At 39.6% G+C, this 26,308-nt stretch overlaps 1 protein-coding gene and 1 long non-coding RNA gene across 3 annotated transcripts in view; one reads left to right on the plus strand and one right to left on the minus strand.

Moving 5' to 3' along the window:
* Positions 1-26,308, plus strand: part of grm3 (glutamate receptor, metabotropic 3) — a 43,132-nt gene that overhangs the window by 12,359 nt on the left and 4,465 nt on the right. For both annotated transcript variants that reach the window (XM_088416900.1, XM_088416899.1), the window contains 6 exons: positions 1,719-2,186; positions 3,328-3,471; positions 11,046-11,315; positions 11,669-12,260; positions 25,065-25,307; positions 25,410-25,599. In XM_088416900.1, the coding sequence (XP_088273026.1) occupies positions 1,875-2,186; positions 3,328-3,471; positions 11,046-11,315; positions 11,669-12,260; positions 25,065-25,307; positions 25,410-25,599 (1,751 nt within the window). In that variant the 5' untranslated portion in view covers positions 1,719-1,874. The remainder of the gene's footprint in view (positions 1-1,718; positions 2,187-3,327; positions 3,472-11,045; positions 11,316-11,668; positions 12,261-25,064; positions 25,308-25,409; positions 25,600-26,308) is intronic.
* Positions 14,851-17,705, minus strand: LOC148422310 (uncharacterized). The gene is made up of 3 exons (XR_015865882.1): positions 17,647-17,705; positions 15,417-15,475; positions 14,851-15,331 (listed from the first exon to the last, which is right to left on the minus strand). It is a non-coding gene; the product is annotated as an uncharacterized LOC148422310 (long non-coding RNA).

The following is a 26,308-nucleotide window of genomic DNA, read 5'->3' on the forward strand; positions in this document are numbered from 1 at the left end:
TTAGTGAAGACGGCACCCAAAACACAGCCACCGATCGCTTTGATTGAGTTGTGAACTTGGTAGTATCAGATGTCCTTGTTGTCACACACACAAACATTTGCAAACACGCACACACACTCGCCGGAGGAAAGTGGCGAAGTGTTGCAAGCAAGATCAGATTAGAGCAGCTTTCCTGATTTGTGCTATGAGAAGTCTCATGTATCAAGCAGCCATCTAAGCTGGCTTATCCAGATACAACCAGGGGCAGACACACACACGCACACGCATACACAAACAGCCGAAAGAAGAAGAAGGTTGACCATGTGATATAAAGGATAGCTGACTGGAGATCAGCTAGACACAATCTCCAAACAATTCCAAATCCGTGTTAGTCATGGCAGCAGATGTGTCGCTCCATAGTCTCTGATATCAAGTACATCCTTGAACCTTTAGGGGTACATTGGCTCTGTGCCCTGAGAAGGACCACAGACTTTTACAGCACAGTATCATACAATACTTCCTCTGACTTAGTACAGTGACGTTATCATTTTTGAAATAGTTTTACTCTTCCAACAAACTTTAAACCATTGCTTCTCAATAATATTTTGCCAAGCCCCCCCAGGAAGAAGAAAACCTTTCGCGCCCCCCCCCCCACTCGGTGCATGGACTCTAAATAAGGGTATTATCTATGAAAATTATATGTATACCTAAACCTGCAACCCAATTAACATTAACAATAGAAAAAAAGTGAGATAGATAATCTGTTAATTAATTTTTACAGTGTTTTTACAGGTTACAGCTTAGTCTAAAACTGAAAAAAATAACCAAGTTCACCAAAGTGCCTGAAAAAAAAAACAAGTGATGAAAATTCTTATTTTATTGCAATTACACACCTCTTGGGGGGCCCGCCCCATGATTTGAGAAGCACTGCTTTAAACACATTTTGTGATTCACTGGTAACAGTAGCAGAACTGTACATCAGGAATTGCACTTGTAAAAATAGACATATTCTATAACCCTAAAACAACACAGTATAATGATAATCTTCAATAAAATAATCAATCAATTAAGCAAAAGGAGACAGAAGAAGCTATCGAAGTGTTGTTTTTGAGTTTCACCTGCTGTTCAACTCTGCAGTATTATGTCAGACTAGTTAGAAATATCCATTCAACACTCATTCAATATCCACATTCATTTTCTATACATACGTTGGCGCTAAACATGCAAACATGTTCAGTCTCATGAGGATTGGATGTTGCTGTAAGGAGGCAATTAAAAAAAGTTTTTAATAAAAATTAGAAGAAATTAAAAAAACTTACATGGACAATATTTTTGTGTAAGTATCTGATGTTACGACCTGTGTAACAGGTCTAGTGTGTCTTATTCATGATGAAAATAGTTTCTTTACTCAATATTTTGCTGCTGCGCTTATATACTGGAACAGTTTATAGTCCAGAAAATATGGTAATCTGTTCAAGTGAGAGGTGCCAAAACCTTTCCACCTTTCAATGTATTTGTGTTTCTTACCCTCACAATCGGCGTAATCGCCTATTCTTTATCAATACAAAAACTGTGCTGGTGCCCCATTTAAAGTGATTCAATGTTGGTGTGTGTTAATTTTAGTTTTAAATTTCGGGCGAGACCCTCTTGATGACGATACTCATTGATAGCATCAGCAGGCTATCTTTTGCCTGCTCCAACTACGTATATTATTGATACAGATCATTTCTTTCCTGCAGGGCTGATGTCCTCATGGTGTGTCCCTCAACGCACAATCTTCCGCGTGTCCCTTTCGACCGTTTCATGGGCCTCCAAGTGACCCACGACGTTCCACCCTTAGCCCCTCACCCCTAACCTTCCTCACCTTCACCCGGCCTCGCCACCAACCCCTAACCATGGTTGCCCGCGCTCTCGTGGTGGTGATGATGTGTCGAGGTGTCCTGCTGTCAGTTGGAGACCCGCCAGTGTCACGCCGGGAAATCCGCATGGAAGGCGACCTGGTGCTGGGCGGCTTGTTCCCAGTGCACGAGAAAGGCGGCGGCATGGAGGAGTGCGGCCGCATCAACGAGGACCGTGGAATCCAGAGACTGGAGGCCATGCTGTTTGCCATTGATAACATCAACCGGGACCCCCTTCTGTTGCCCGGGGTCTCCCTTGGTGTGCATATCCTCGACACTTGCTCCCGAGATACGTACGCACTGGAACAGGTTGGTCGCCCGAACAATGAAACTCTCCTAAATGCTACACATAAGATCTCCTTCCTGTGATAAGATGTCTTCCGTAAACTCTAGCGAGGTTTGGTTACCAGTCTTTTGATCCAGTCTTGTGATATTTACTGTACAATTTAAGACAGCCGCTGTACTAAGTAAATACCGATAACTGTCTTGAGCACAGTAATAATAATTAAATTATAGTACAAAAAATGACAATATGAGCGTCATTGGATAAGTGTTAACCCAACAAATAAAAACAGTAAAAATGCAAAAACAAATAGTTAACTAATGGAAGTTAAAAAAAATAATAATAATCATGAATTGACGTTACATTAACTCAAAAATCCAAAAATCTTGGCTTCACCCCTGTTACTGTATACGAAATAAATCTGTTCCGGGGTTGGGATCAGGTAAAAACATCAATATTTGATATACATATTAAAAATTGGTAACAAAATAGTATAGTTAGTGCTACTTATAGTATATAACATACATGTATACAATTAAATAACGTCATAAAAAAAATATATCAATGAAAAATGAAATTGTATTTATCTTTGAGTGATGTTGACTTGAGCTACTTACTGCCATAATCCCAAACGAGGGTGGCCTAGCCCAGTCTAGCCCTCGTCATATTTCTTGATTAACTCCAGCTTCGTTTCCATACTAATCATCTTCTTACTTTATACTGAAGAGGGAGGCAAAAGCATAAACACAGACAACCCCACAGGTCATGACAATTGCAGATGTCGTAAAGCGGGAAAACTGTCGTAAAGAGCGGACGAAAATAATTTAGTATTCCACTTTGTGACGTGAAAGAAATGTCAGCCAGGAATGCCGTAATCTGAGATACCGTAATCTGATATAGAGAAACCAATAGATTTAAAAATAGAATCAAAAGTAGTATTGCAGCTGTATGAGTTTTTTAAATTAAACAGGAAAACAAATAAACAAAATTAAAAATAACACATTGCATCAAGTGTAAATATATATATATATATATATATATTTTTTTTTATTTATTTATAAGAAACCTATTCAAAGTGAAGGTTGTATGAAACGTTTTGCCGTTTGAAAGACAATAACACATGTTATTAACTGCTCTTTTGTTGTCCTTTATTTTGTTTATTTTTAGGCACTGGAGTTTGTGCGCGCATCCCTCACCAAGGTGGATGACTCGGAGTTCATCTGTCCGGACGGCTCTTACGCGCTGCAGGACGACAGCCCACTCGCCATAGCTGGCGTCATCGGCGGTTCCTTCAGCAGCGTCTCCATACAGGTAATGCAGGCCGGACTTTTCTTTTGCTCGGATTAATGCCACAAAATGAAATGCTTAGTACGACATCTGGTCGACTTATATTTCGGAGCTGCTTTGTTACAGGTGCAGTCACTTTATTCGATGGGTATGATTACAGTTTCTCATTTTTTTTGTTTATTTGGTCACACTTATTCACTTATATTTTGTATTTTAGTTACAGTTATTTACATTTACGGATCCGTTGGTACAAATACCTACTTAAGTTATGTACAGAGCTGTGAAAAAGTATTTAACTCTGTTTTCTGTTGTTTTGTTTTTTTTTTTAGGATATTTGTCACTTATTTATCACCAAGGTTTCTTTTCAGCAAACCTATATTAGATTAGATTAGATTAGATTAGATTAGATTAGATTAGATTGCACAGACAACCCAATAAGATTTAAAATTTCTAAATTATGATTATATTTACCAGGGGCTGTAAACCAATCTGACTGTTTGTGAAAGTAATTGCCTAATAGCGAGTTGTGCCAGGTTTAACAGCAATAATTGAAATCAAACACTTTCTTTAATTGGTGATAAGTGTTTCACATTCGCTGTGGAGGAATTTTGGACCACTCTTTTTGTTTTTGTTTCAACTATGCCATAATTTTGGAGGATTTTCTGGCATGAGCTAGCCAGCTGTGACCTTTACAGCATGTCAATGGAATTTTAATCCAGACTTTGACTTGGCCACTTCAAAACCGTAAAGTGTTTTTTTCGAGCCATTCAAAAGTGGATTTGCTGTTGTGTTTTGGATCGTTGTTCCACTGCATGATCAAAGAGTACTTGAGTTTGAGATCCAATACAGATGGCCGGAAAGCAGAACTTATTTTTTCAAGTCGTCCTGGTCCTGAATAGATAAAGCAGCCCCAGACCGTCACACTCCCTCAACCATCACATTCTTTTTATCGAAAGACGTGCCATTTTTATACCAGATGTAAAAAGCTGCACGCCTTCCAAAAAGTTCCTTTTTTGTCTCATCAATCTTTCCCCAAAAGCCTTGAGGATCATCAAGATGCTTTTTTGTCAAATGTGAGATATGGCATTGTGTTCTTGTGTGACATCAGTGATTTTCCCCTAGGAAACCTCCCATAAGTGCCATATTTTTTGACCAGTGTCTTACTTATCATAGAATTGTGAACACTGTCTTTAACTAAGACTTGCGAGACCTGCAGTTATTTGGATGTTTTTACAGGTTCTTTTGTGAGCTCCTGCATGAGTGGTCGTTGCACTCTTTGAGTAATCTTTGTTGGACGCCCACTTCTGGGAGGGCTTGCAACTGTTCACAGTTTTCTCCATTTGTGAATAATGACAGTGGTTTACTGGAGCCCCACAGCCTTGGAAATGGCTTTGTAATCTTTTCTACACTGATAGATTTCAATCGCTTTTTTTCCCCTCATTTCTTTGGATCATGGCACCATACCTTTGTTGTTGAAATTTTGTAGCCTAGTTCACTTTGTCTGACAGATTCTATTTAGGTGATTTTTTTGATTCAACAAAGGTGGGAGCAATCAGGTTCAGGTCTGGCCTGTGAAATTGAACTGAGCTTTCCCAAAACTGTGGTTAGTCGGAGTTTCTTTGAGATTTAACAAAAGGGGGCAATTACTTTGTCACATAGGCTCAGATAGGTTTTCCATACTTCCTCCATTGCTGCATGTTCTCAGTGTGCTATTAAAATTGATTCAATTAAATCAAACCTGCAAGTGATAAGTATGCAGAAAATCAGGACTGGGGAAAAAACTCCCAGCACAATAGAAAGTTACTTGATTACAGTTAGTTATTGACAAACCCTTAGCCCACTTGGGCTCAGCAGACACTAAAGGTGTCACAGAAAGGCAAACGCTTTGACATCTTCCAAAATGAAATGGTCCTTTGTTTGGTCAAACACCCGTCAAGAAATTCCCCTTTCGGTTCTTTTTTTGTCGGACAGCAAAAAATTGCAAAAAGTACAGAAGCATTTGGATATCCAAAAATTGTGAGAAGGCCAAATTAAGGTCACCAGGAAATGTCGTTGTACATTCTAGCTTCAGCATGAAATTTCTCCATAAGGTCGTGATGGATGATTCGTTCATCTCTGTACCTGTCATCATTATAGCCTCCATGAGGATTGTTTTTCTGTTTAGCCAGCATGACAGCCGATAAAGGATGAAAGCTCATTTTCCTGTTTTATGGAGAAAATTGTTGGTTATTGCGTTTGAAAGCATGCATCGTCATTGATTCCGTGGAATAAACTTGATTTCAAGACTCTGCTGATATCCGGTATCTGCTGATCCTGAATCAGAATACAAGATTATGAAAAATAAACAGACATCAGAAAGAAGATAATATAAAAATCTTGTAAAAATATACATACACTTATTCTAACATACATATGTATTCCTGTATAATATATGTTTATCGTAAATTCTATTTTATATTCAAAGAATCTCTTGTCACAAATCACAGGTTTAGTATACCATGAAAACATTGTGTTTGTATCATTTACTCATAAAGATTTTTGTAAAATGATATTTTTCTTACTGCAACATTATTCCGTTGAAAATTATTCAATTCTCTTAGGTTACAAATGTATTATCCCTTTAACACTATTTTTTTGTCTGTTCATATCCTCTTCAAATTTCTTCATTATACTCATAAAACGTCTTCCCTCATAAACTTTTATCCTCCTAAAAGGTCCATTTTATTCCCTTAATATCATACTTGAAACATCTCTATTTCTGCAAGAGCACATCCTGCATTTCTTTTGAGGTTTTGCTACGATACACTCAAGCGATGAAGAACATGGAGGGCTGATTAAGCATTTGGCCCCCAACATCTAATTTGTTTGTTGACCTCTTGTGTGCATTGTGAGGCATCTCGCCCAGCTATTTGGAGACTCTGTGCCAAGTTTAGGCATACCACAAAGAATATTTTATCGACATCAAAATATATGACAAAAGTAGAGAAGTAGTTGAAAAAATATTTATTATATGTAAAAAATTTTGCAAAAATACTTAAATATCAAATGGAAATATTGAATAAAAATACATAATATTAGTGTTAGGTTAAGTTTTGAAAAAAAAAAACAAAGTGCAGCATTTCTTAAAACAAAAATATACTGTATAAATAGAATTATTAGATTTTAAAAAAGTTGATTTGAACATTCGAGACAATTGTATAATATATTTGACAAAACATACAGAAGTGAAAGTCACTTTATGAGACAAGAAAAAAATAGAGGAACTATACGCACAAACCCCAAATAAGACAAATAGTAAATACAAAAATCAAAAGTATTAGAACAAAAAGAAAATAACAGACCAAAACTCTCAAAATTTGGGGGGGGGGGGGGGGGGGGGGGGGGGTTGACTGCATTACAAAAATCCATTTTCTATAGTCGCTTATCCACAGTAGAGTCGCTGGCGTCTATCCCAGCCATCTTTTAGTGCCGACAATTTACTGAGTCCAATACATCTTCCATGCCTGTTTTAAGAATGTGGGAGGAACCTTTGAACCGTGAGGCGGGCGTGCTAACCACTCACCCGCCCCATTACAAAAATGTCCAAAAAAATGTATTTACAGTACAAGAAAAAAAAGACGATGAAAAGTACAAATTTATCAATGGAATTTTAAAAGTGCAAATTGTCAAATAGCCCCTAGAAGCCAATTGCTCGTCTTGTGGCTCAATTCAATGCGGCACCTCACATTTTTCCATCAAGTGTTTTACCTTGGCAATAATCACAGCGCAGGTATCCTTCCTCCTGCACACGCGTGCATGTGACTCGCATTTCAAACAGAAAACACACACACGGCACACCTCTTCACTGCACCATTTTTAATCCCATGTCGGCATCATATTCCTACAGCGTATCTGTCAGCTCCTCAAGTGGGCATGTGCTGCTTGTTCAGGGGGCAGCTAATGGAGCAATGCGCCTCTGACCTTCCCTGACATTTAAATCAACGGCCGACTTGAAAGCTTAAAACCTACCTACGCCGTCATAAGCAGCCATCCATATGTGTCTGACTGTCTGCGTGTGTTCGTAGCACCGTAACAGTGAGCAAAATGATCATGATATTGCCAAAACACAAAGTGACGCAGGAATGGACATGAAAAAAAATGCAGTGCAACCAGTTAATACATTGCCAAAGTTCCCTGCTTTAAATATCGTGAAATGATCTAACAAGTGACAAAATCATTACAGATGCGACATTATTTTAAAATAAGCTGATAACATACTGCATTCGATTTTTTTTCTTAAATGGCAGACTGGAATGACCTTCATTCATCAATGTTGAAATATGATTCATGATGTGATTGCTTTGAGATTCTGTTACAATTGTTGTCACAAAGCTTATTAAATTGATATATTAAAGCTTTTTTGTAGGATTATTAGTCATAAGTGCACAAATCCTTGAGAGAAAGAACAAAGCAACATTTAAACAAAACACACACACACTTGTTACAACAAAAACAAAACATGTATGACAAAAATGAAAAAAAAATGTTGGTAGGTAGGTAGGTCGGTAATGTACCGTAAGTTCCTAAAATCATTCATTTTCTAGTTAGGCTTAAACGTTTTTTTCATTGTCCTTTTTTTCCTTGTGGCAGCCGAGCAGATGGGAGAATCCATCAAAGAATGTCTGTGTGTTTATTTGCGCCTATGTACTGTATGCATGTTTGACTGTGCTGTTTACATGTCTTTGGAGCCATCTGTGCCTGTTTGTGTGTGTGTTTGATTATGATACTTCCACAGCCTCAGATCGCTCATATGATGCATGAGTCACTCCTGTATGAACTGTTTGTGGGAGAGCTCATTAATAATCTAAATTAGTCGCACAAATACATTTCAATTAAGTCAGCAACAAAACTACAAAAAACTGGATTTCGCTCGTTGTGCCATTTCCACGGCAAATCGGGGGCTACGAAACGATAGGAGTCAGAATATGATTCGCAACTTGCATTGAGAGATAAGGTTTAATTAAAGGAGGCACTGGAATTGACTTTTTAACGTTCGTGACAAGTCCAGCAGCAAATTTGCGAGTAGTAACTCACTTCACTTCAAGTTCCAGATGAAGAGCTTTTGAAAATTGTGTAGGGGTTTCACAGATGACAAAATGGGCATACTTACACATTGGTGATGTAGCGTATCCACTAGGCAGCCACGGGGTTGGGCAAATGTGCGGAACTTGCGCACGGAATCTGTGCAGGCAGGGTTGGAAACCCAATAGCAATTCGCAGAAGAGTGCTTAAAAATCTCCTGTGGAGAGCAAAGCCCAGAGTGGGCAAAAATTAATAATTATTGTACCGTGTTTTCCACACTATAAGGCGCACCTAAAAGCCTTACATGTTATTACAAGCCCACGGTGCGCCTTATAATCCAGTGCGATTTATACATGGATCATATCATGTGCTGACTGCATAAACTGCTGACTTTTCTGATCATTGAGTTGACATCTAGTGGGTACATTACTGAATGCAAATGCAGCCTCAGACACCATTGTAGTTTTGATTCCATGCGCACCTAAAAGCCTTAAATTTGTGTCGTGAAAACACCACCTCACAGACATTACTTCTGGAAAAAGATAAACTGTTGTTTATTCGTTTTTGGAGTGAACAGAGCTGTGAGAATGTTTATATTCCATTAATAAAGTTTGAGTGACTTATCTGATCATTGAGTTGACATTTTCTTGACCGCAGCTCAATCTAGTGGATACATTACAGAATGCAAATGCAGTCCCAGTCACCACTGTGGCTTTGATTCCATGCGCCTTACATACGATTTTTTTTTCTTCTAAAAAGTCCATTCATTGAAGGTGTGCCTTATAGTGCTGAAAAAGTGGTATAATAGACTATTGTGACGGATCTAAAGATTGCAAGCGATTGCCAAATAATTAGAAAACATGAAATAAAACATCGTCTTTCCTGTCCATCACACATTTGCTGAAACAAGAGGTGCTCTTGAGTTAAGTTTGGCTATGAGCTTTGCTACACCTCGCGAGATTATTTCCTTTGCTGCTAACGTTAGCTGTGGCTGCAGTCGCAGCTTGGTTCTATGCATTTATATGGTAAGTTAAACTTGAGCTGAACCTGTCGTACTCTAGTTCTTTTGTACAGAGAATACATAACATGCTACCTTTATCAAAAGTGCAGTTGGGGCAATTTTTAAAGTTAGATTTATCTTTAATGGAACCAACAACTCTCACATGCTCTTCTATTTTCTGTCTTCCTTTTGCAACTCCCACCCACAGCAGATGCCTATCAGGGTTTGCTAAACACAAGCAAATCAGCCAATCAATGTTCTTTTTCAGGTTGTTATTGACCTTTGTTTTCCAACCCCCAACAACTGAACCACAAGAAGCCCGGTGCATAAAAACGCATCTCATCAGCATACAGAAAAGCAAAAAGTTAAAAATGAAAAGGATATTAAAGTGCTTTAAACATTTGACTCTTTACACTGTAATTACTAGAGAGAAATTAATGTAATATTTTGACATCCCTCATTTTTATTCACTCAAATTAAAAAAAAAAACATGCAACAAAATAATTCCGTACCAAGATACACAATTTTTAAACACCAAAATATCAAATGCAAAAAAAAAAAAACTACACAAAATGACATTAACCGTCTCTACACAGGAAGGATTGAAACACGGAATATCTTTTTTTTGGTTGTAGTTGGAAAATGTAATGAAAACCAAATACTGACTACCATGTGACAGTTACATGTATGTGTGTGTGCATGAGTGTGTGTTTCCGTCTTCGCACTTCCTACTCGTATCTACACTGAATCCCATTATGCATGATTGCCGTCAGCAGCAACCTTCCAAATATATTGACATTTTATCTTTGAAGGGGGGGGGATGCATTAATTAAAGGATCATTTTTTTATGGGTTTTGCACTTCGAGCTTTTTTTATTTTTTTATTTTGATGATGGGCCAGCAGTCATTTTTGATCAAACTTTCATTAACGCGCTTAATTAAAACCCTCCACACACGCGCGCACGCACAAGGACGCGCTGGCCATTACAGAGCAGCTAGAAGAGTAATGCAAGCAGAGCGTGTGCTTGTACATGTCTATGTCCCCGACGCTGAATAATTCCATATTTGATATATTTTGACATTCGCGAAATACATCATTAGCTTTATGTATGTGCGTCTAAATTTGCCTTCTAACAAGGATTCCTCACAAAGACGCGATGCGGGATTTTCTGGTGACGACTGTGCTTCAAGAGGGTGTTTTCCTAGTTTTGTGTCGTTTGTTTTGTTTTTGTTCCCATTGGGCTGTATTAGAGAGCTGTGAAGGAAGTGAAAGTTACACTAGTTTTATTTAGCTCCACTTCTTTATCACATGAAATTGCCAGGAGCTGCTTTTTGCTCATTCACAAAAGGAAATCAACGCCATCAACCAGTGAGGATGATTCACCGGGTTTGGTCGAGAAAAGTGGACTAATGTTTGTATTTTTCACAAAATCAATCCTTTTCTAGTTTTTTGAAGTGTGGAATTTGTCTTGTGGCACAGATTCCGCAAGATCATGCCAATGATCCAGGTGTTGTTTCTGTATCTACGCTTGATCCAGGTTGCCAACCTTCTCAGGCTCTTCCAGATCCCCCAAATAAGCTACGCGTCCACCAGCGCCAAACTCAGTGACAAGACCCGCTATGACTACTTCGCGCGCACTGTGCCACCCGACTTCTACCAGGCTAAGGCCATGGCTGAGATCCTGCGCTTTTTCAACTGGACCTATGTCTCCACGGTGGCGTCTGAGGGCGACTACGGCGAAACGGGCATTGAAGCCTTTGAACAGGAGGCCCGCATGAGGAACATTTGCATTGCCACGTCAGAAAAAGTATGTCCTTATTGATAAGTTACCTAGTAAAATAGAGATTGGTAATCATATTGTGAATCCCTTACAAATACATCACGATTCAAAAAAGAGATTTGTCTTTATTGTAAGGCCCTCACAGATATGTTAAATTGTAAAATTGAGTATTCGTAGTGTGGGACCCAGACGTATGTGTAACTTATTAAAACAGCGATTGGTGTCGTGTGTACAGATATTGGAAGAGGTACTTGAAATGATATTGAGTAAAGTTTTTTATTTGAAAGATATTGAGAACTGTAATGGGAAGACTTGTATTAGTATGTTTATTTTGTATATTCTGCATGTGACATTTGGTTCAAAACCTTGGATCTGTACAGGTAGGACGTTCCAATGCCAAGAAGTCATACGAAGCCGTAATTCGCCAGCTCCTCCAGAAGCCCAATGCCCGCGTGGCCGTCCTATTCCTGCGCAGCGACGATGCCCGAGAGCTCCTGGGCGCCGCCGCCAGGCTCAACGCTTCCTTCATCTGGGTGGCCAGCGATGGCTGGGGAGCGCAGGAAAGCATCGTCAAGGGCAACGAGGTGACCGCTGAAGGAGCCATCACGCTGGAGTTGGCCGCCAACCACGTGCCAGAGTTCAACCGTTACTTCCTCAGCCTGAACCCCAAGAAAAACCTTCGCAATCCCTGGTTCAAGGAATTCTGGGAGCAGCGCTTTCAGTGCTCACTGGGAGGCAATGAAAAAAAATGGCCAGGTCCCCCTTGCGACAAGGACCTATCCATGGACAAGAGCAACTTTGAGCCCGAGTCCAAGATCATGTTTGTGGTAAACGCGGTGTACGCTATGGCCTACGCCCTGCACAATATGCAGCGGAGCCTCTGCTTCAACACCAGCACTTTGTGCGACAGCATGAAGGTCTTGGATGGCCGCAGACTCTACCGGGACTTCATCCTCAACGTCAGCTTCACAGGTAAGATTGCGTGATGAGAAATATGACAAGTCATTTCATATTTGAAAATGACAGTTGATATTTGTTGATGCTATCTGTGCACTTTGACCGTGTCAACGAGAAACATATAACTACATTTTGACATCATGACGAAATGACTTAAATGGAGACTCGTAGGATTGTTGGCTCGTCTCCTGTCTTTTGAATGGGCCTTTTACTTTTCCCAAAGGTGTCTGTTTCTTACTCATTTTACTTATTTGTGAGTGAAATTTTGGCGCTCAAGTGACCAAACCGAATACAAGAAAATCCAAAATAAAAAGTATTTCAAAATAAACGATCCTTCTCATGTCTCGGAATCAGATAATACATAAAACGGAAATAATTCATGATTTCAGGTGCGGCCCAGTTGATGCACAGACTGGTACCGGGCCGTGGACCGGTGGTTTGGGACCTCTGCTGTAGCGGCAACTGCTGTGGAGAACTTTATGAAATAATTGCTTGATGGCTGGTGGCTTGGTTGGTTTTCGTGGTTATTGCATTAGTTTTCGGGGGAGTCACCCAGGCATTCATCTTACAACTGGATCCGGCTTTAGTGTGAATGTGAAAGTAGATGTTTGAATGTCTTTATGTGACCTGCGACTGACTGATGACCAGTCCGAGGTGTGCTTTGCTTCTCGCCCAAAATTAGCAAATTAGCTTGGCTACCACGACGACAAAGCTAGATGGATGGATGGATGGATGGATGGATGGATGGATGGATGGATGGATGGATGGATGGATGGATGGATGGATGGATGGACGGCCAAACAGACGGACGGATGGACTGACAGACTGATGGATGGAGAGTTCTGTATCATGAAAAATAGGCACTGTTCATCCTGCCCCCTTCCACTCTGGGCCAGTGCCAAGTAAAACATCTAGAAACCTATTAGGAACTTAGATTTAATTTTTACTTATGTGTCAAATTTGCTTTTTTTTAGTTAAATTTGTACTGTGTATTTGTACTAGTTTTACCCGTCATTTTTTTCCCCACAAGTATCGTCCCTGCTAAAGTACAGTGTGAATGGTTTTGCCGCCTCTTTTGTAATGACAGAGGAAGGTAAGATAATGGAGTGTTGTTGCCCTGTGCTCCTTCTCAGCCACAGCATCCAAGTCCTGAGACCAATCAGCTTAATTTCCATGTATTGTTCAGCGGGAGCCGGATATTGACAACTATTACCGGCGACACGCCACTACTAAGTTGCTTTGAGCAATGAGAGCGGCAGCTAATCCGCGGGGCCATATTCTACCCCCGTTGCACTAATGAGATTGGTTTTGCGTTATAATAGCACCTATAGCGGGCTGACTGCCGCCGCATCTGCTGCTCTCGGCGGAGCTGCCCGAGAGAGGGTGGGGGGATATGAGGATTGTGTTGACTGACAGACAGCGCTACAGAGGGAGCGTTATAAATAAACTGCAGCATCTCAGGGACTGACACAGGTGTAGAGGTGCTTATTTCCTACACCCAGACATCAAAACAGTGCTAACAGGAACACAGGGGAGCTCTTCCAATTCCAAAGTCTTCTTTTGCACTGTCCTGTGTTAGGAAATGAGTGATTACAATTGAATTTTCACTGGTGGAGGCAGCAGTTCTCTTGCCAAGTCACACTTGTCACCTAGTGTGGTGGATTATCATCAAACCTAAATATGTTCTGAGGCTTCTCTCTTGCTGCCCTGTAAAAATGTAAGGAGTGATCCCAATTGGTTTTTCATTATTGGAGGCAGCACTTTGTCATAAAACCACCCCATTAAATTAGTCCATTTTTTTAATGAAGATCTGGGCATGTGGAGTGTGCAACGGATATGGCCAAAACCATAGAGCAAGTCTGTGACAGACAGGATGGATGATGGTTTATTTTAATGTTAAGTTTTGTTTTTTGTTTTTTTTCTTTTTTTTTATTATTTGGGAAGTGATAAAAAAAACAGCACTCTTTCTCTTGATAGTTGAAATTAAAGGTTGCATCCAGCACTTGGGACTAGTCTCAAATACAACAGAAGGTAAATGGTTATAACTGCATCTGTTAAAGAAAATTAATGACTGAAAACACTCTCTTGTTGTATAACAATCTTTGGATCTGCCACAATAACAAGCCTTATCTAAGTTTGAAAAAAGAATTAGATTGAGGATTTTCCCTGAAAATTATAAAGTCAGATTAAAATGAAGTTAATTAATTACAGCTATTAATTAATCTCTGTTTTTCTCATCTCTCGACAGCACTGGTATTTATAGCCTGCCTGTCTAACGTTAGAAGTAGGATCATTCATTTATATAGGAATTTATTGTTTTACACAACTTAGTTTTGTAAAAAAAAGTATCAACTTTGTGTACTTTAGGCATGTACTAAGTCTTATGTTTATTTGGGGAAATTTTGCTAATGTGGTGGGAACACGGACGGTTCAAGTGTTTTTTTTTTTTATTTTAAGCATCATGTTTTAAGGTATGCCAGCTGTATGTTCATAAAAAGTACACACTTATTTTTATTATTTTCATCTTATTTTCTTTTAGTTGGGCTACATGACCATTTTGAAAATATATGTATTGTGCCAGCAAGAGGAACATTGTGGGGGAGTTGCCAAAACTGTTTATGCCATGTACAGTATTACAGCTTCAGATTTTCACTTTTACAACCAATTTTCTTTCAAGAATTTTGAGTCACTTTCAGAAAACATATCAAATTTCAATGCTGAAGAATAACATGTTTGGTAACAAATCGAATACGACTTAAACAGTCCTTTATGTAAGGGTTAAAATAGTTCTCCGGTGTCTTGAAAACATGGTTATGAAACTCTTCAGTCAAAATACAAAAAGGGCAAAGAAAAACCGCTCACTAAATAACCACTTTTAGCACTCTGCAGAAAATCACAGTTTTAAGAAGGCGGTTCTGTCTCGAGGCAGCGTGGCATTGGAGTGATAGCATGTCTGCCACGCAGTCAACACACTCCTCCCACATTTCTAAAACATGCACATTAAGTTCATTGAAGACTTGAAATCAGGAGATCACGGTCGACCAGTCAACCGCCCAAGTAATCTTGGCTGAGTGCATCACATTGAGCTACACGGGGGAAAAAGTCAACCGACAAAATCACGTCATTGCAAAAAATAAAAACATTAAATTGTTTACATCGGGAGCTGCTTACCCTTTGAGTGCAAAAGATGATCAAATAGAGCATTGTCGCGACCATGCTTCTGGGAGGAACTTTAAAATAAAAAGCGGAACATGGCCATTCATATCATACATTACTTATCGTGGCACAGTTTACTTTGAGGCATTAACTGGCCTTCTCATTCTAATATAATGGAGTACATTGACAGGCAGCACATACTTCCTGTACATTTCATTGCAATTCTTACCCAACAAGCTATAAGATCTCATCCCATTCCTATTAGTTACTGCCAGTTAAAATGTTTATGTTACTCTTTGTTTACACTTTGTTTAGTGATATCACTGCAAAAAAAAGGAGCTATTAATTCATTCTGTTTTTGCTGAGATGTATTGGCCACCCATCATAAATTTTTAGGTTATTGGCAGCTGGAAAAGCAGATCCCGGGACAAAAAAGTTTGGGCACCCATGCTTTAAATTGTCTGTGGGTGGAAATGCTTCTGTTTTAAGATTTGCTGCCGACCAATCCTGGATGTCCACTTCTTGCCCAAACTCAGGCAGCGCATTCCTATTGACGGCAAGCACGGTCAGAAATGGATGGGTGGAGGTGTGCTGTTCAAACACTGAAAAGTATTAAAAGTGTTGAGATTTGAAGATTGAAGATTCCCAGGCCGCCGATTGCAAAACAGTTCATGAGAGGGTGTGTTGGTGTCAGTGCACTGCTGCTGCTGCATGCGGTGTGTGTGTTCACATTCTGTTCATCTCGCCGGTTGCTATGGTAATCAAGCCGACACTGTTGCCAGTTTTTAAGAGTCATTCGCTCAATCACAAGAAGGGCCCATTGCTAGCCACACACACGCACACACGTAATGTAGATTGACACATGTGTAGACTGAAGCTGTTTTTTTGGTTTGTTATTTTACAAAGGCAGCTTATTTTTTTCAACTAGCATGAAATTGCAGACACACAACCCATGCAAAAAAAAAAACACACCTCTACCAGCTATCATCCACCCACTTCTCTCCTCTGATGTACAGCAAACACATCTACACACAGACATACACACACACAAACACGCATTTGCGCGCAAGCACAAATAATGATGATGCATGGGAGACATTCAAGCCATGTGTTTTAGTTTGTCTTCCTATCTTTGTGGGGGTGAAACTGGGTAGTAAGTCAGTCACAGTATTATTTTCCACTTGCCATTTCAACACACTTGAACATATGTATTAATAGTGCTGGCGACAGGAGCTTCAAGACATGCATGTCAATATTTTGAAGATATATATATATATATATATATATATATATATATATATATATATATATATATATATATATATATATATATATATATATATATATATATATATATATATATATATATATATATATATACTGTATATATATATATATATATATATATATATATATATATATATATATATATATATACTGTATATATATATATATATATATATATATATATATATATATATATATATATATATATATATATATATATATACAGTATATATATATATATATATATATATATATATATATATATATATATATATATATATATATATATATATATATAATATATATATATATATATATATATATATATATATATATATATATATATATATATATATATATATATATATATATAATACGAGGACAGTTCAGAATGTTTGTTTGCTCAAATTGTCTTTCTATTTATCATGAGAATCTCTGATTCAGCCTTGCTTTTTAATCATATCAAGTAAAATTCTTATACAACAAAACCTGTCTGTGCAAAACTACCCCCCAGTGTGAAAAAAAATCCATGCATTGAAGCATTTCCCTCTTTCTTACTTTCTCATATAAGGGAAAATCCCCGTTGCATAATACAAAATATTTTTTTCTGCATTTGCGTTCCACTGAAATTCACTATCGCGAAAACAAGTGTGCAGCAAAAGTCTAGCTTGGTTTATGCTTGACGTTTTATAGCACTTAATACTCGGAGCAGCTTTCCCCCACAGTCAAACGATAATCTCCCATACTATAGGTGGCATTAAATGGACTCTACAGCATACAAACAACACCACTCTATAACAGAGGTAGAGAATCCTCTAAACCATCTAAACTCTTCCAATTGTTTTAAGCAGACTCCTCATCTCTCCCCAAGGTGGTGCTCGCCAGGAGTTGTTTACCGTATTTAGATCGTACAGTATTTAGATGTTCCTTTTAAGATGAATTGTAAAGGTGTTTGTACCGGTGAACTTCCACAAGCAATAGTTTGTCCTCCATGTTTTCCGCTCGCAAAGAAATTCCGGAAGATACACGTAGCGGAAACTCTGTTCCGCATGGACTCCGCTTGGAGGGGCGTGGTTGTCGAAATAACGTCATTTGACGCATGGGGCTCGCAAACGCATCTAGTTTAAACCAAGCGTAACGCTTCAAGATAGGATAAAAGTAATTAAGATAAAAGATGGATGAAGCAAAGTGAAAGACATGCAAGAAATTGATGTAAGTTTGAATACGAATGTCTATTTTACATTTGTCAATTTCTTTCTTTTTTTTTAACGTTGGGTGGTTTTGTTTTTAACCAGTCAGATTGGAGTAGATCAGCTGGGTTTGGGAGAAGAGCTTTGAGGAAGTCTCACGCAATTCATGTATATGGCATATTGCTGGTTTTATTCAGCCCAAAGAGAAGGCGTGAATTTTAGTTCTACTTGTTTTCTGTAGTTGGACTATTTGTTAGCATGTCTGCCTCATACTTCTGAGATTCCGGGCTTTAACCTTCCTTTCTTTCTGGCACCAAGTTGAAATTTAAGATATGGATGATATAAAAATGTGCATGCGCGTGTATTAGCAGAGGCGGCATGCCTCCGGGGCCATATTGAGCAGCAGAGAGCTTGGTGCAATGTTTGAATGCTGTAGAGCAACCTTCCTCATCTCCTCCTCCTCCATTTCTGTCGCACTCTTTGTCATCCCTCATTCCTCTACATCTCTCTCAGACTCCCTTCTCCTCTTCCTCTTTCGCACCCAGAAAGTGTTCTCTCGCCACATTCAAAAACAGCACATCCCACTCAGACTTCACAAGGTTGCTCTCCTGTCTTCGCCACCTCTCTGCGTCAGTCTGTTTGTCGCCTCTCTCCAGCCGTACGTCCATCCGTCCTTCTTGCATTTCTCCATCGAGTGCCGTCGTCCACCTATATCTCCTTTTCTCTCCATCTTCCCCCTTTTCAGCACCTTTCTTTGCCCTTCTCCTGTCTCTCAGCTCGCCCCCCAGCTCTGCTTAGAATTTTCCTTTTGTCTCTTGTATGTCAGCTACCTTCCTAATGCACCTTTTCGTCTATGCATCCTTCTGCTTGTTTTAGTCTTCCCGCCTTTGTGTGCCGCTCCTGCTCCTCATCACCCCTCCCCAGCCCCTTGGGGATGGACTCCGCAGGGAGAACAAATATAGCGACTGTGTGTTTCTGTGTGTGCACATTTGTGACATATGAGTGCATCCTTGCATCCAGATCTGTAAGTGTATCCCTTTTATGCCCCATGCGCTGGTCACAGGTGTGCTAAGGTCATCAACTCACTGGAGAGAAAAAAAAAAAAAGAAGACGGTTTTGGTTGGGCGTAGCATCTGCATTGTGTTGATTGTTGTTTTTCTCCAATGCATAGGTGAATGATTTTATATATATATATATATATATATATATATATATATATATATATATATATATATATATATATATATATATATATAGATAGATAGATAGATAGATAGATAGATAGATAGATAGATAGATAGATAGATAGATAGCTAGATAGATAGATAGATAGATAGATAGATAGATAGATAGATAGATAGATAGATAGATATAGATATATATTATTCTCCAAATTCTGTCATATTATATCCATTTGGTTACGCTTCCAGTGTTGTAGTTTTAGGTTAGAGTTCTTATCCAGTCAGAATTCAGCTAACTTGTGTCACCAAGCTGTATGAAATCTCTCTGAGACCTTCAAAATCAACAGTGCACTGTAAGTGAACAGGATCATATAGTTGATAGACAGTTACCATAGCCAATCAGCTCACGAGTTGGCGAAAGTAAGGCCAGCTAGAAGGCCTCATGTTGAACGTGAAATGTACGCACCCTTTGATTAGATGTATTGGATGGAAGGCAGCGCTATTCAGCTCAACCAAGCTATAAAGTGTATCTTGCTTGATCTGCATTAACAGAGTAGCCTTCACCACAGCTAGACCCGGGCACCTTTAGCAGAAAAATCAAATATATCTACTCCCTTTTTTTTTAACCCACAATGACTGAAGGCAAGGAAAACATCAACCAAGTCATTGAAGTCTTCTAGTAATGGCCTTTTTTCTTTTTAACTTTGAAATGCCTAACTGTATCTGAATGCACCATGCAGCTTGACCCCATGTTACCTTTTAGCGGGAGACTTGTCTCGTTTCGCGCAATGAAAACCTTAACTGGCAAGTGGTTTCTTAGCATCCTTAATCAGCAATTGAATATGATTTTTTTAAGGATAGTTTTTTGATATTGGTAGCTATGTAATGTGATGGCAATAATTTAGGATAAAGGAGTCATGAGTATGAGTCAAGTTAATCATCAAACAACCACCACTTCAAGGCACATCCTCAAAATAAAAGCCTAAAGATCTACTACATTGACCTATATTTATTATTTGGTGCATTAATTTTGAAGTTGGCCTTTCCAAGTGTGTTGGCATCATGTTTTTTGTGTTCTCATGCCTGACATTGACATTTACACATTAGACTTAAAAGTAAGCATCAAGTCAAAAGTCATCTTGTTTTCTACTCCACTCTATGCGGAGCTAGCATCACATAGTGCGGTTGACAGATGTAAGCATAATCATTGTGCTGATAAAAGGATCTTTGAGGAGAAGTTGCACACCAATGCTTACGAAAGTTACTTACATGGTTTTGGCACTCCAATTAGGGTTTCGATTCGGTTTGAGTTAACATTTATGAGGGCTACTTACTCATGCTTAAGGTCATCGACTTCAGAATGTCTTTGTTGTACTAACAAGAGAAGCTACAAGGATGAGGCACATATGAGACCTTGTGCTCACTTTTTTGCCATAAATGGTCCAGCCCGAATACGTGGTACGGTCCAGTAATGTATTGTAATGTTGTCTGTCCTCTTGCCTAATTACCATTTCAAATATGCATCACACAAAGAAAAGTGAAGTCAAACAGGCCACCCTAATCTCCTTACTTTTAGATGACTTTTTCCAGCCACAAAGTTCCTTTGTCGTCGTCTCTCTTTATCTCTCATTCTCTCTCGCTGCCCTCCTTTAATACCCACAATCCCCCTTGGGCAAGACTTAGCCTGACATGCTCGAGAACATAATTAATTACGCATTCTGAATGGAAAAGCTTCTTTTCACCACACCCCTAATCTGGAATAATAAGCACTTTTTCATTTTGAATACTTGCTGTAGGACATTGTGTGCCGCTTGCTCTCATGGTACTTTTTTGGAGGGGCAACAATTTCGTCCTCCTACATTATCTCGTTGTGCTCAGATATCACAATCACACCTCTGACCTTCATTTTTTCTGTCTGTTCCTTTACACCCAGCAGCTTTTCTTTAGAATAGAAGCGAGTCATTCCCTTGTTACCTGCCCACTGGAGAGTGCATGAAAGCTTACAAACACCACTGAATCCTAAAAAAGTTAAATGGTTTTAGACATGCTTTTGACTTGTTTGCTTAACTAGTGGCATGGGAGAACACAAACTAAAACATTAAGCAACTTTTAGTCTCTGAGCAGCGACCAACCAGCTACACCGTGTAGCTTGGTTGATCTGCACAGCGCTGCTTCCCATCCAATCCATCCAATCACAGGGTGCGTACATGTCACGTTCAACGTGAGGCTTTCTAGCTGGCCTTACTATCGCCAACTCGTGATTGTATTGGCTATCGCAACTGTCTATTAACTGTATGTGCCCGTTCACTTACAGTGTTGATTCTGAAGGCCTCTATGTATATATATATATATTTGTGGCAATTTGTGGCAATTTGTGGCAGTTATGATGAACAATTATGATGAACACTATATAAATAGGTCACTATTTTAAATATATATATATATATATATATATATATATATATATATATATATATATATATATATATATATATATATATATATATATATATATATATATATATATATATTTAAAATAGTGACCTATTTATATAGTGTTCATCATAATTGTTCATCATAACTGCCACAAATTGCATATTCTATTGCAATTGTGACCCTTTCTACTTACTACCAAGTTACATACTCTGCAAACTGCTAAACAAAAACATTTCATTAATAAAATATACCCATAATTGTAAAGTAAAATTTACACTATACGTGAGCTTTTTGAGTTCACATTAAATATCTTAACTGTGATGTTACTATGCGTTCGTACAGAAGGAAAGCCAAACAGCATTTAAAGATTGCAACCTCCTTTATTACACAATATGCAGTGTCCTCTTCTCTAATTGCACTTGAAAAATTCTACATATATTAAAAAAACAACTAAATCTGATTAAGAAAAACTTTCCATCCATCCATCCATATTCTGCCGCTCAACTGTGGTCAGGTCAGCAAAAACAAAACAAAAACTAAACATGTACACTGATAAAACCAAATTAATCCGCTCAAAAAGTAATTAAAACTAAACTTCGTTATCTTCTTCCCAAAAATCTATAATAAAATGAGAAGAGGAACTTTATCTAGTCGGAGCATATGTTTGTTTAATCTAAAAAAATGTTGCCCTGGCATCGTTTGTCCTCAATAGGCAATAAATCGTTTTGCAGATGATTGCAATTCATTGCAAGTTTTGGTTGGTCACCGTACTCCCTGTAAAACCCAGTGGCGGCCCTAATCTAACATCTGAACATGATGTAACAGTTGATCATGACATCCGCTTGTCATTTTGACATTGCTTCGGGGTTAGAGCTTACATCAGCGTTTGGCATCAGGTCCAAAGCGCCGCTGCGTACTGTGACGGGTGGTCACTTTGACCACAGCCTGATATCTGTCAATCTCGAAAATTCTCAGTCACCCTCTCACAAGCTGTGCAAAAATGTCGCTCGAGCAAGGTCATAGCTGTTAGTTGTGACTAATGCTACCAAAAATGGGTCCGCAGCCCTTTAGTTTTCATTATACTCACTCTGCTAATTACGCTTCAGCTTTGCTTCTAATAAGATGCCGTTATGATCATCAGCGGCCAACTGTTGTGTTGGTGTGTACGGACGTCTTAACAGGAGGGGGGCCCGGCTTGTCTTATTGCCTTAGCGTTATTAACAGACTTTATTATCTGCCAACTTGGCGGTATAATGGATTCATATCTTCTACTGCTCGTCTGCAGATATTATCAGCGCTTATTTAAATCATTTTCATTTAGCTGTCACCTCAACATTTACCACCTCCCCCCAAACTCCGAAATAGATTTGACACGGGGAATTTCCTGCAACGGCGACGCGAGGGTTATGTTGTCTCTGTGATTTATGGATTTCATAAAAATCCCAACTCCCGCCACCGTAGGAGCAGCTTTTCAACGCTAGCCGAGATTTCAATTTAAATGCCACTCATAGCCCAGTCCCAGCTAGCTTGCGTTGTCCAACACATGGGCTGGATCCAGCAGTCTGCTATGAGTCAAACGGCAGACGCTGGTTGTTGGAGACAAACTGAATATCATAAACACCTCACAAATGTTTTTTTTTTAAGTATCTGCTTGGTAGTTACTGTGTAGGACATAGTTTCAGCTACTACTTTTATAAAGAAAATAATTTTTGAGAGTACGGCGTTACCATTTGAGAGCAAAGTCTTTGTTCGGTGGCAACACTTTCAACTCAAAACTCATCACAAAACAACATTCCTCATTGAAATGAACAGAAATGCCATTAAAACGAGTTGGCTTCCCAAAGAAAACAACAAAAATGCTTAGAATAGGTTTTCTAATGAGTAATTTGCACTCTGTAATATCCATCCGACTGTTTTCTGTAGCCGCTTATCCTCACTAGGCTTTTTGGCTTGTTGGTATTTTGACGAAAGAAACAGTAATGACATTGTTGTAATAAAAGTTAAAAAAAAGAAACATTTCACCGCCTTTTTTGCTTCAATTCAAAGGGCATTGTATTGCTCCGTCTGAGGTCTGGGGTAGTAGGGTAGTAGGGTTTTAAAGTCAGGATTCAGTCGGCTCTGGGTAAGTGTTTTGCCACCATCTTGTGGCATCTATTGGCAAATTTTTCAGCAAATAACAGAAGATCAGATTGGACACAGAACTATCCTTATGTGGGGCTTCACTAAAAGGTACGATAGATTCCCATGAAAGTTATGAGACCAAAGGTCATGTTCTGCTCCATCCTGGCTGTTGTCACGTCATAATTTTGCGTCATCTTCGTGACAACACCACAGCTGCTTTCAGCGCTCGTCTCAAATCGGCAAGGCGTTACGGTGTCATGTCCGACATTACCTCGTCCACATTCCTCGAGTCTTACGATTTCCTGGCGGGCTTCTCCATTACGGTTTCTGCTTGCCGCCAATGTTCCAATCTCGTCCAATGTCCTCAGGGTCCACGCTAATCCTCTCCTAACAACTTGTGTACAAACCAATTTGGCGCTTTTCCTCAGCGTTCCCTCACAGAGGAACCCCTGAAGCCAATTCCATCAGCGAGTGGGCTATAAGAGTGATGCCCAGGGATCCCGTTCTCTGCCTCCACGTCTCCATGATTTTACGGGCCCTTTGTTAACGACGCATTTCGGTATGAGGTGTTGTCAGATCTCATCGCGGAGCCGTGATTTTTTTGCCGATGTCGCCTCGGGGACAGATTGGAGGCCATTGATAGAGGCAGACATGACCAAGCATAGCAGGCGTTTATAGCCTCTTTGCAAATACTTGATGAAAGCGTCTCGCTGTGAGTTTTTCAGCCTCACAGATCACAGATATGACTTTATAATGAAGGCTCGCCAAGCCCTGCCAGGCCTTGCCAAAGTTATGCCGTCTGCAAAGTAAGAAAAAATGAGCCAGTGTCTCCGATTGACACCTGAATTCAGTAGACTTGTTGATCGTAATATGATGTACAGAAAAAAAATCTCATTCAGATTTGAAACAGTTGCCATATCCTGGCATATCGCAGGTTCTTTTTCTTGGAAATGTCCTCAAATGAGGCCAAATAAGAAGCCCTGGATCCTAGACAAGGCTAACCCAATTGCTCAGCTCTGTTTGCCTAGCCATTTAATATAGGCGGAGCATTTTATTTTCAAGGCGCCATTTTTGGACAAATTCCAAGTTTTCCTTCCGGGGAACCTGCTTCAATTAGAAATAGATGCCCTGGAGCAGTAGTTTTCAAACTATGGCGGCCCACCTTCTATGCTTCAAGCGCCCCGGGATATTTTTCAGACTATAGGCCTCATAATTTGAGTCTTGCGGCTTATCGTCCAGTGCAGCTTATCTGCGTGTTTTTTTTCTGCCGGTCAAGCAAATATCTTTGTACCTATGCCACAGAAGGTGGGCGGAGTATGGAATTAAAGTTTTATGATCGGTTTGACACTCCAAAGTTGCCAGGGCTCATTTATCATTGATCGCAGCTTTAATTTTCTTGTGACGTTATTGTTTGTAATAATCCACTCATCACTTCATCTTTTCTTCAGCCCCGTTCTCCCCCGCCGGCAGTGAGACGGCCGTCAAATTTGACTCCCAGGGTGATGGCGTGGGCCGCTACAACATCTTCAGCTACCAGCACTCGGGCGAGCGCTACGCTTACATGCCGGTCGGTGAATGGGCTGAGAGTCTGAGTCTTAATGGCGGCCTGATCCAGTGGCCGAGGGAGGCGGTGCCCACCTCGCAGTGCAGCGACCCTTGCGAGCGCAACGAGATGAAGAAAATGCAGGCAGGTGAGATCCTTGCGTTTTCAACACACCCTATCAGTCGGGGAGCAGATCAAATCCAAGCTCCATGGTGTTTTTGTTGTTTGTTTTTTTCTGTGTGTCTCCTAGGTGAATACTGCTGCTGGATCTGCACCGCCTGCGAGCCTCATGAATACCTGGCCGATGAGTTCACATGCTCGCCCTGCGCTCCGGGTCAGTGGCCCACAGATGACCTGACGTCCTGCTATGAGCTCCCCGAGGATTACATAATGTGGGAAGACGCGTGGGCCATCGGGCCCATTACCATTGCTTGTGTGGGGTGAGTGAGGATGGTCATGACGCATCTTGTGTGCATTCACTTTGACCAAGGAAGACTTAGCCTCCTGCAAATGATTGTGTTTGCTTGATTGAAATTAAAGTATGCTCCATAATTTATACCTAAATTGGAAGTAACTTATGCAGCATTAAATTCATGATTCCAGTAAATACAGTGATAGCTTAATTTATGAGTGTTTAGCCTTGCATAGAGCATGTCCTCTTTGTCTTTGGTGGTTCTTCTCAAATAGTTGCACTCCACACATGGGGTGCAAGGCCATGACATGGGGGGCACGCAGAACCCTAAGGAACAGCCTTAAAAGTTAACATTTAGGCTTAATAGTAAACATTTGTAGAAAGTTTATATATTGCTTTTTTCTTAATCTTAAAAATGATACAATTTTAGGCATACCAGTACTATTTTTTTTTGATAGATAATGATCTTATTTACAGTCACCGCCGCAAGTAGAGGGGCGAAATGTTTTCTCTTCTGTAGGCGGAGCTTTGCAAAACTTACTTGAGATGCACTGGGCTGTGGAGTGCTGTGTACTGCTTTCATGTCAAGGTTTTGCTAAAGTGCTGGTTTTGGTTTCAGAGATGTCCCCATTTATTTAATATATCCTCAATTACTAAAGTTGTTTGCATATGACGTCCTTCCATAGAGCCAACATTGCATCTGTTGCACAGTTCATCTAAAATATAGCACCCTACTT

This window comes from Hippichthys cyanospilos, chromosome 6, assembly GCF_059441005.1.
Source record: "Hippichthys cyanospilos isolate Australia breed blue-spotted pipefish chromosome 6, RoL_Hcya_1.0, whole genome shotgun sequence".
NCBI lineage: Eukaryota > Metazoa > Chordata > Actinopteri > Syngnathiformes > Syngnathidae > Hippichthys > Hippichthys cyanospilos.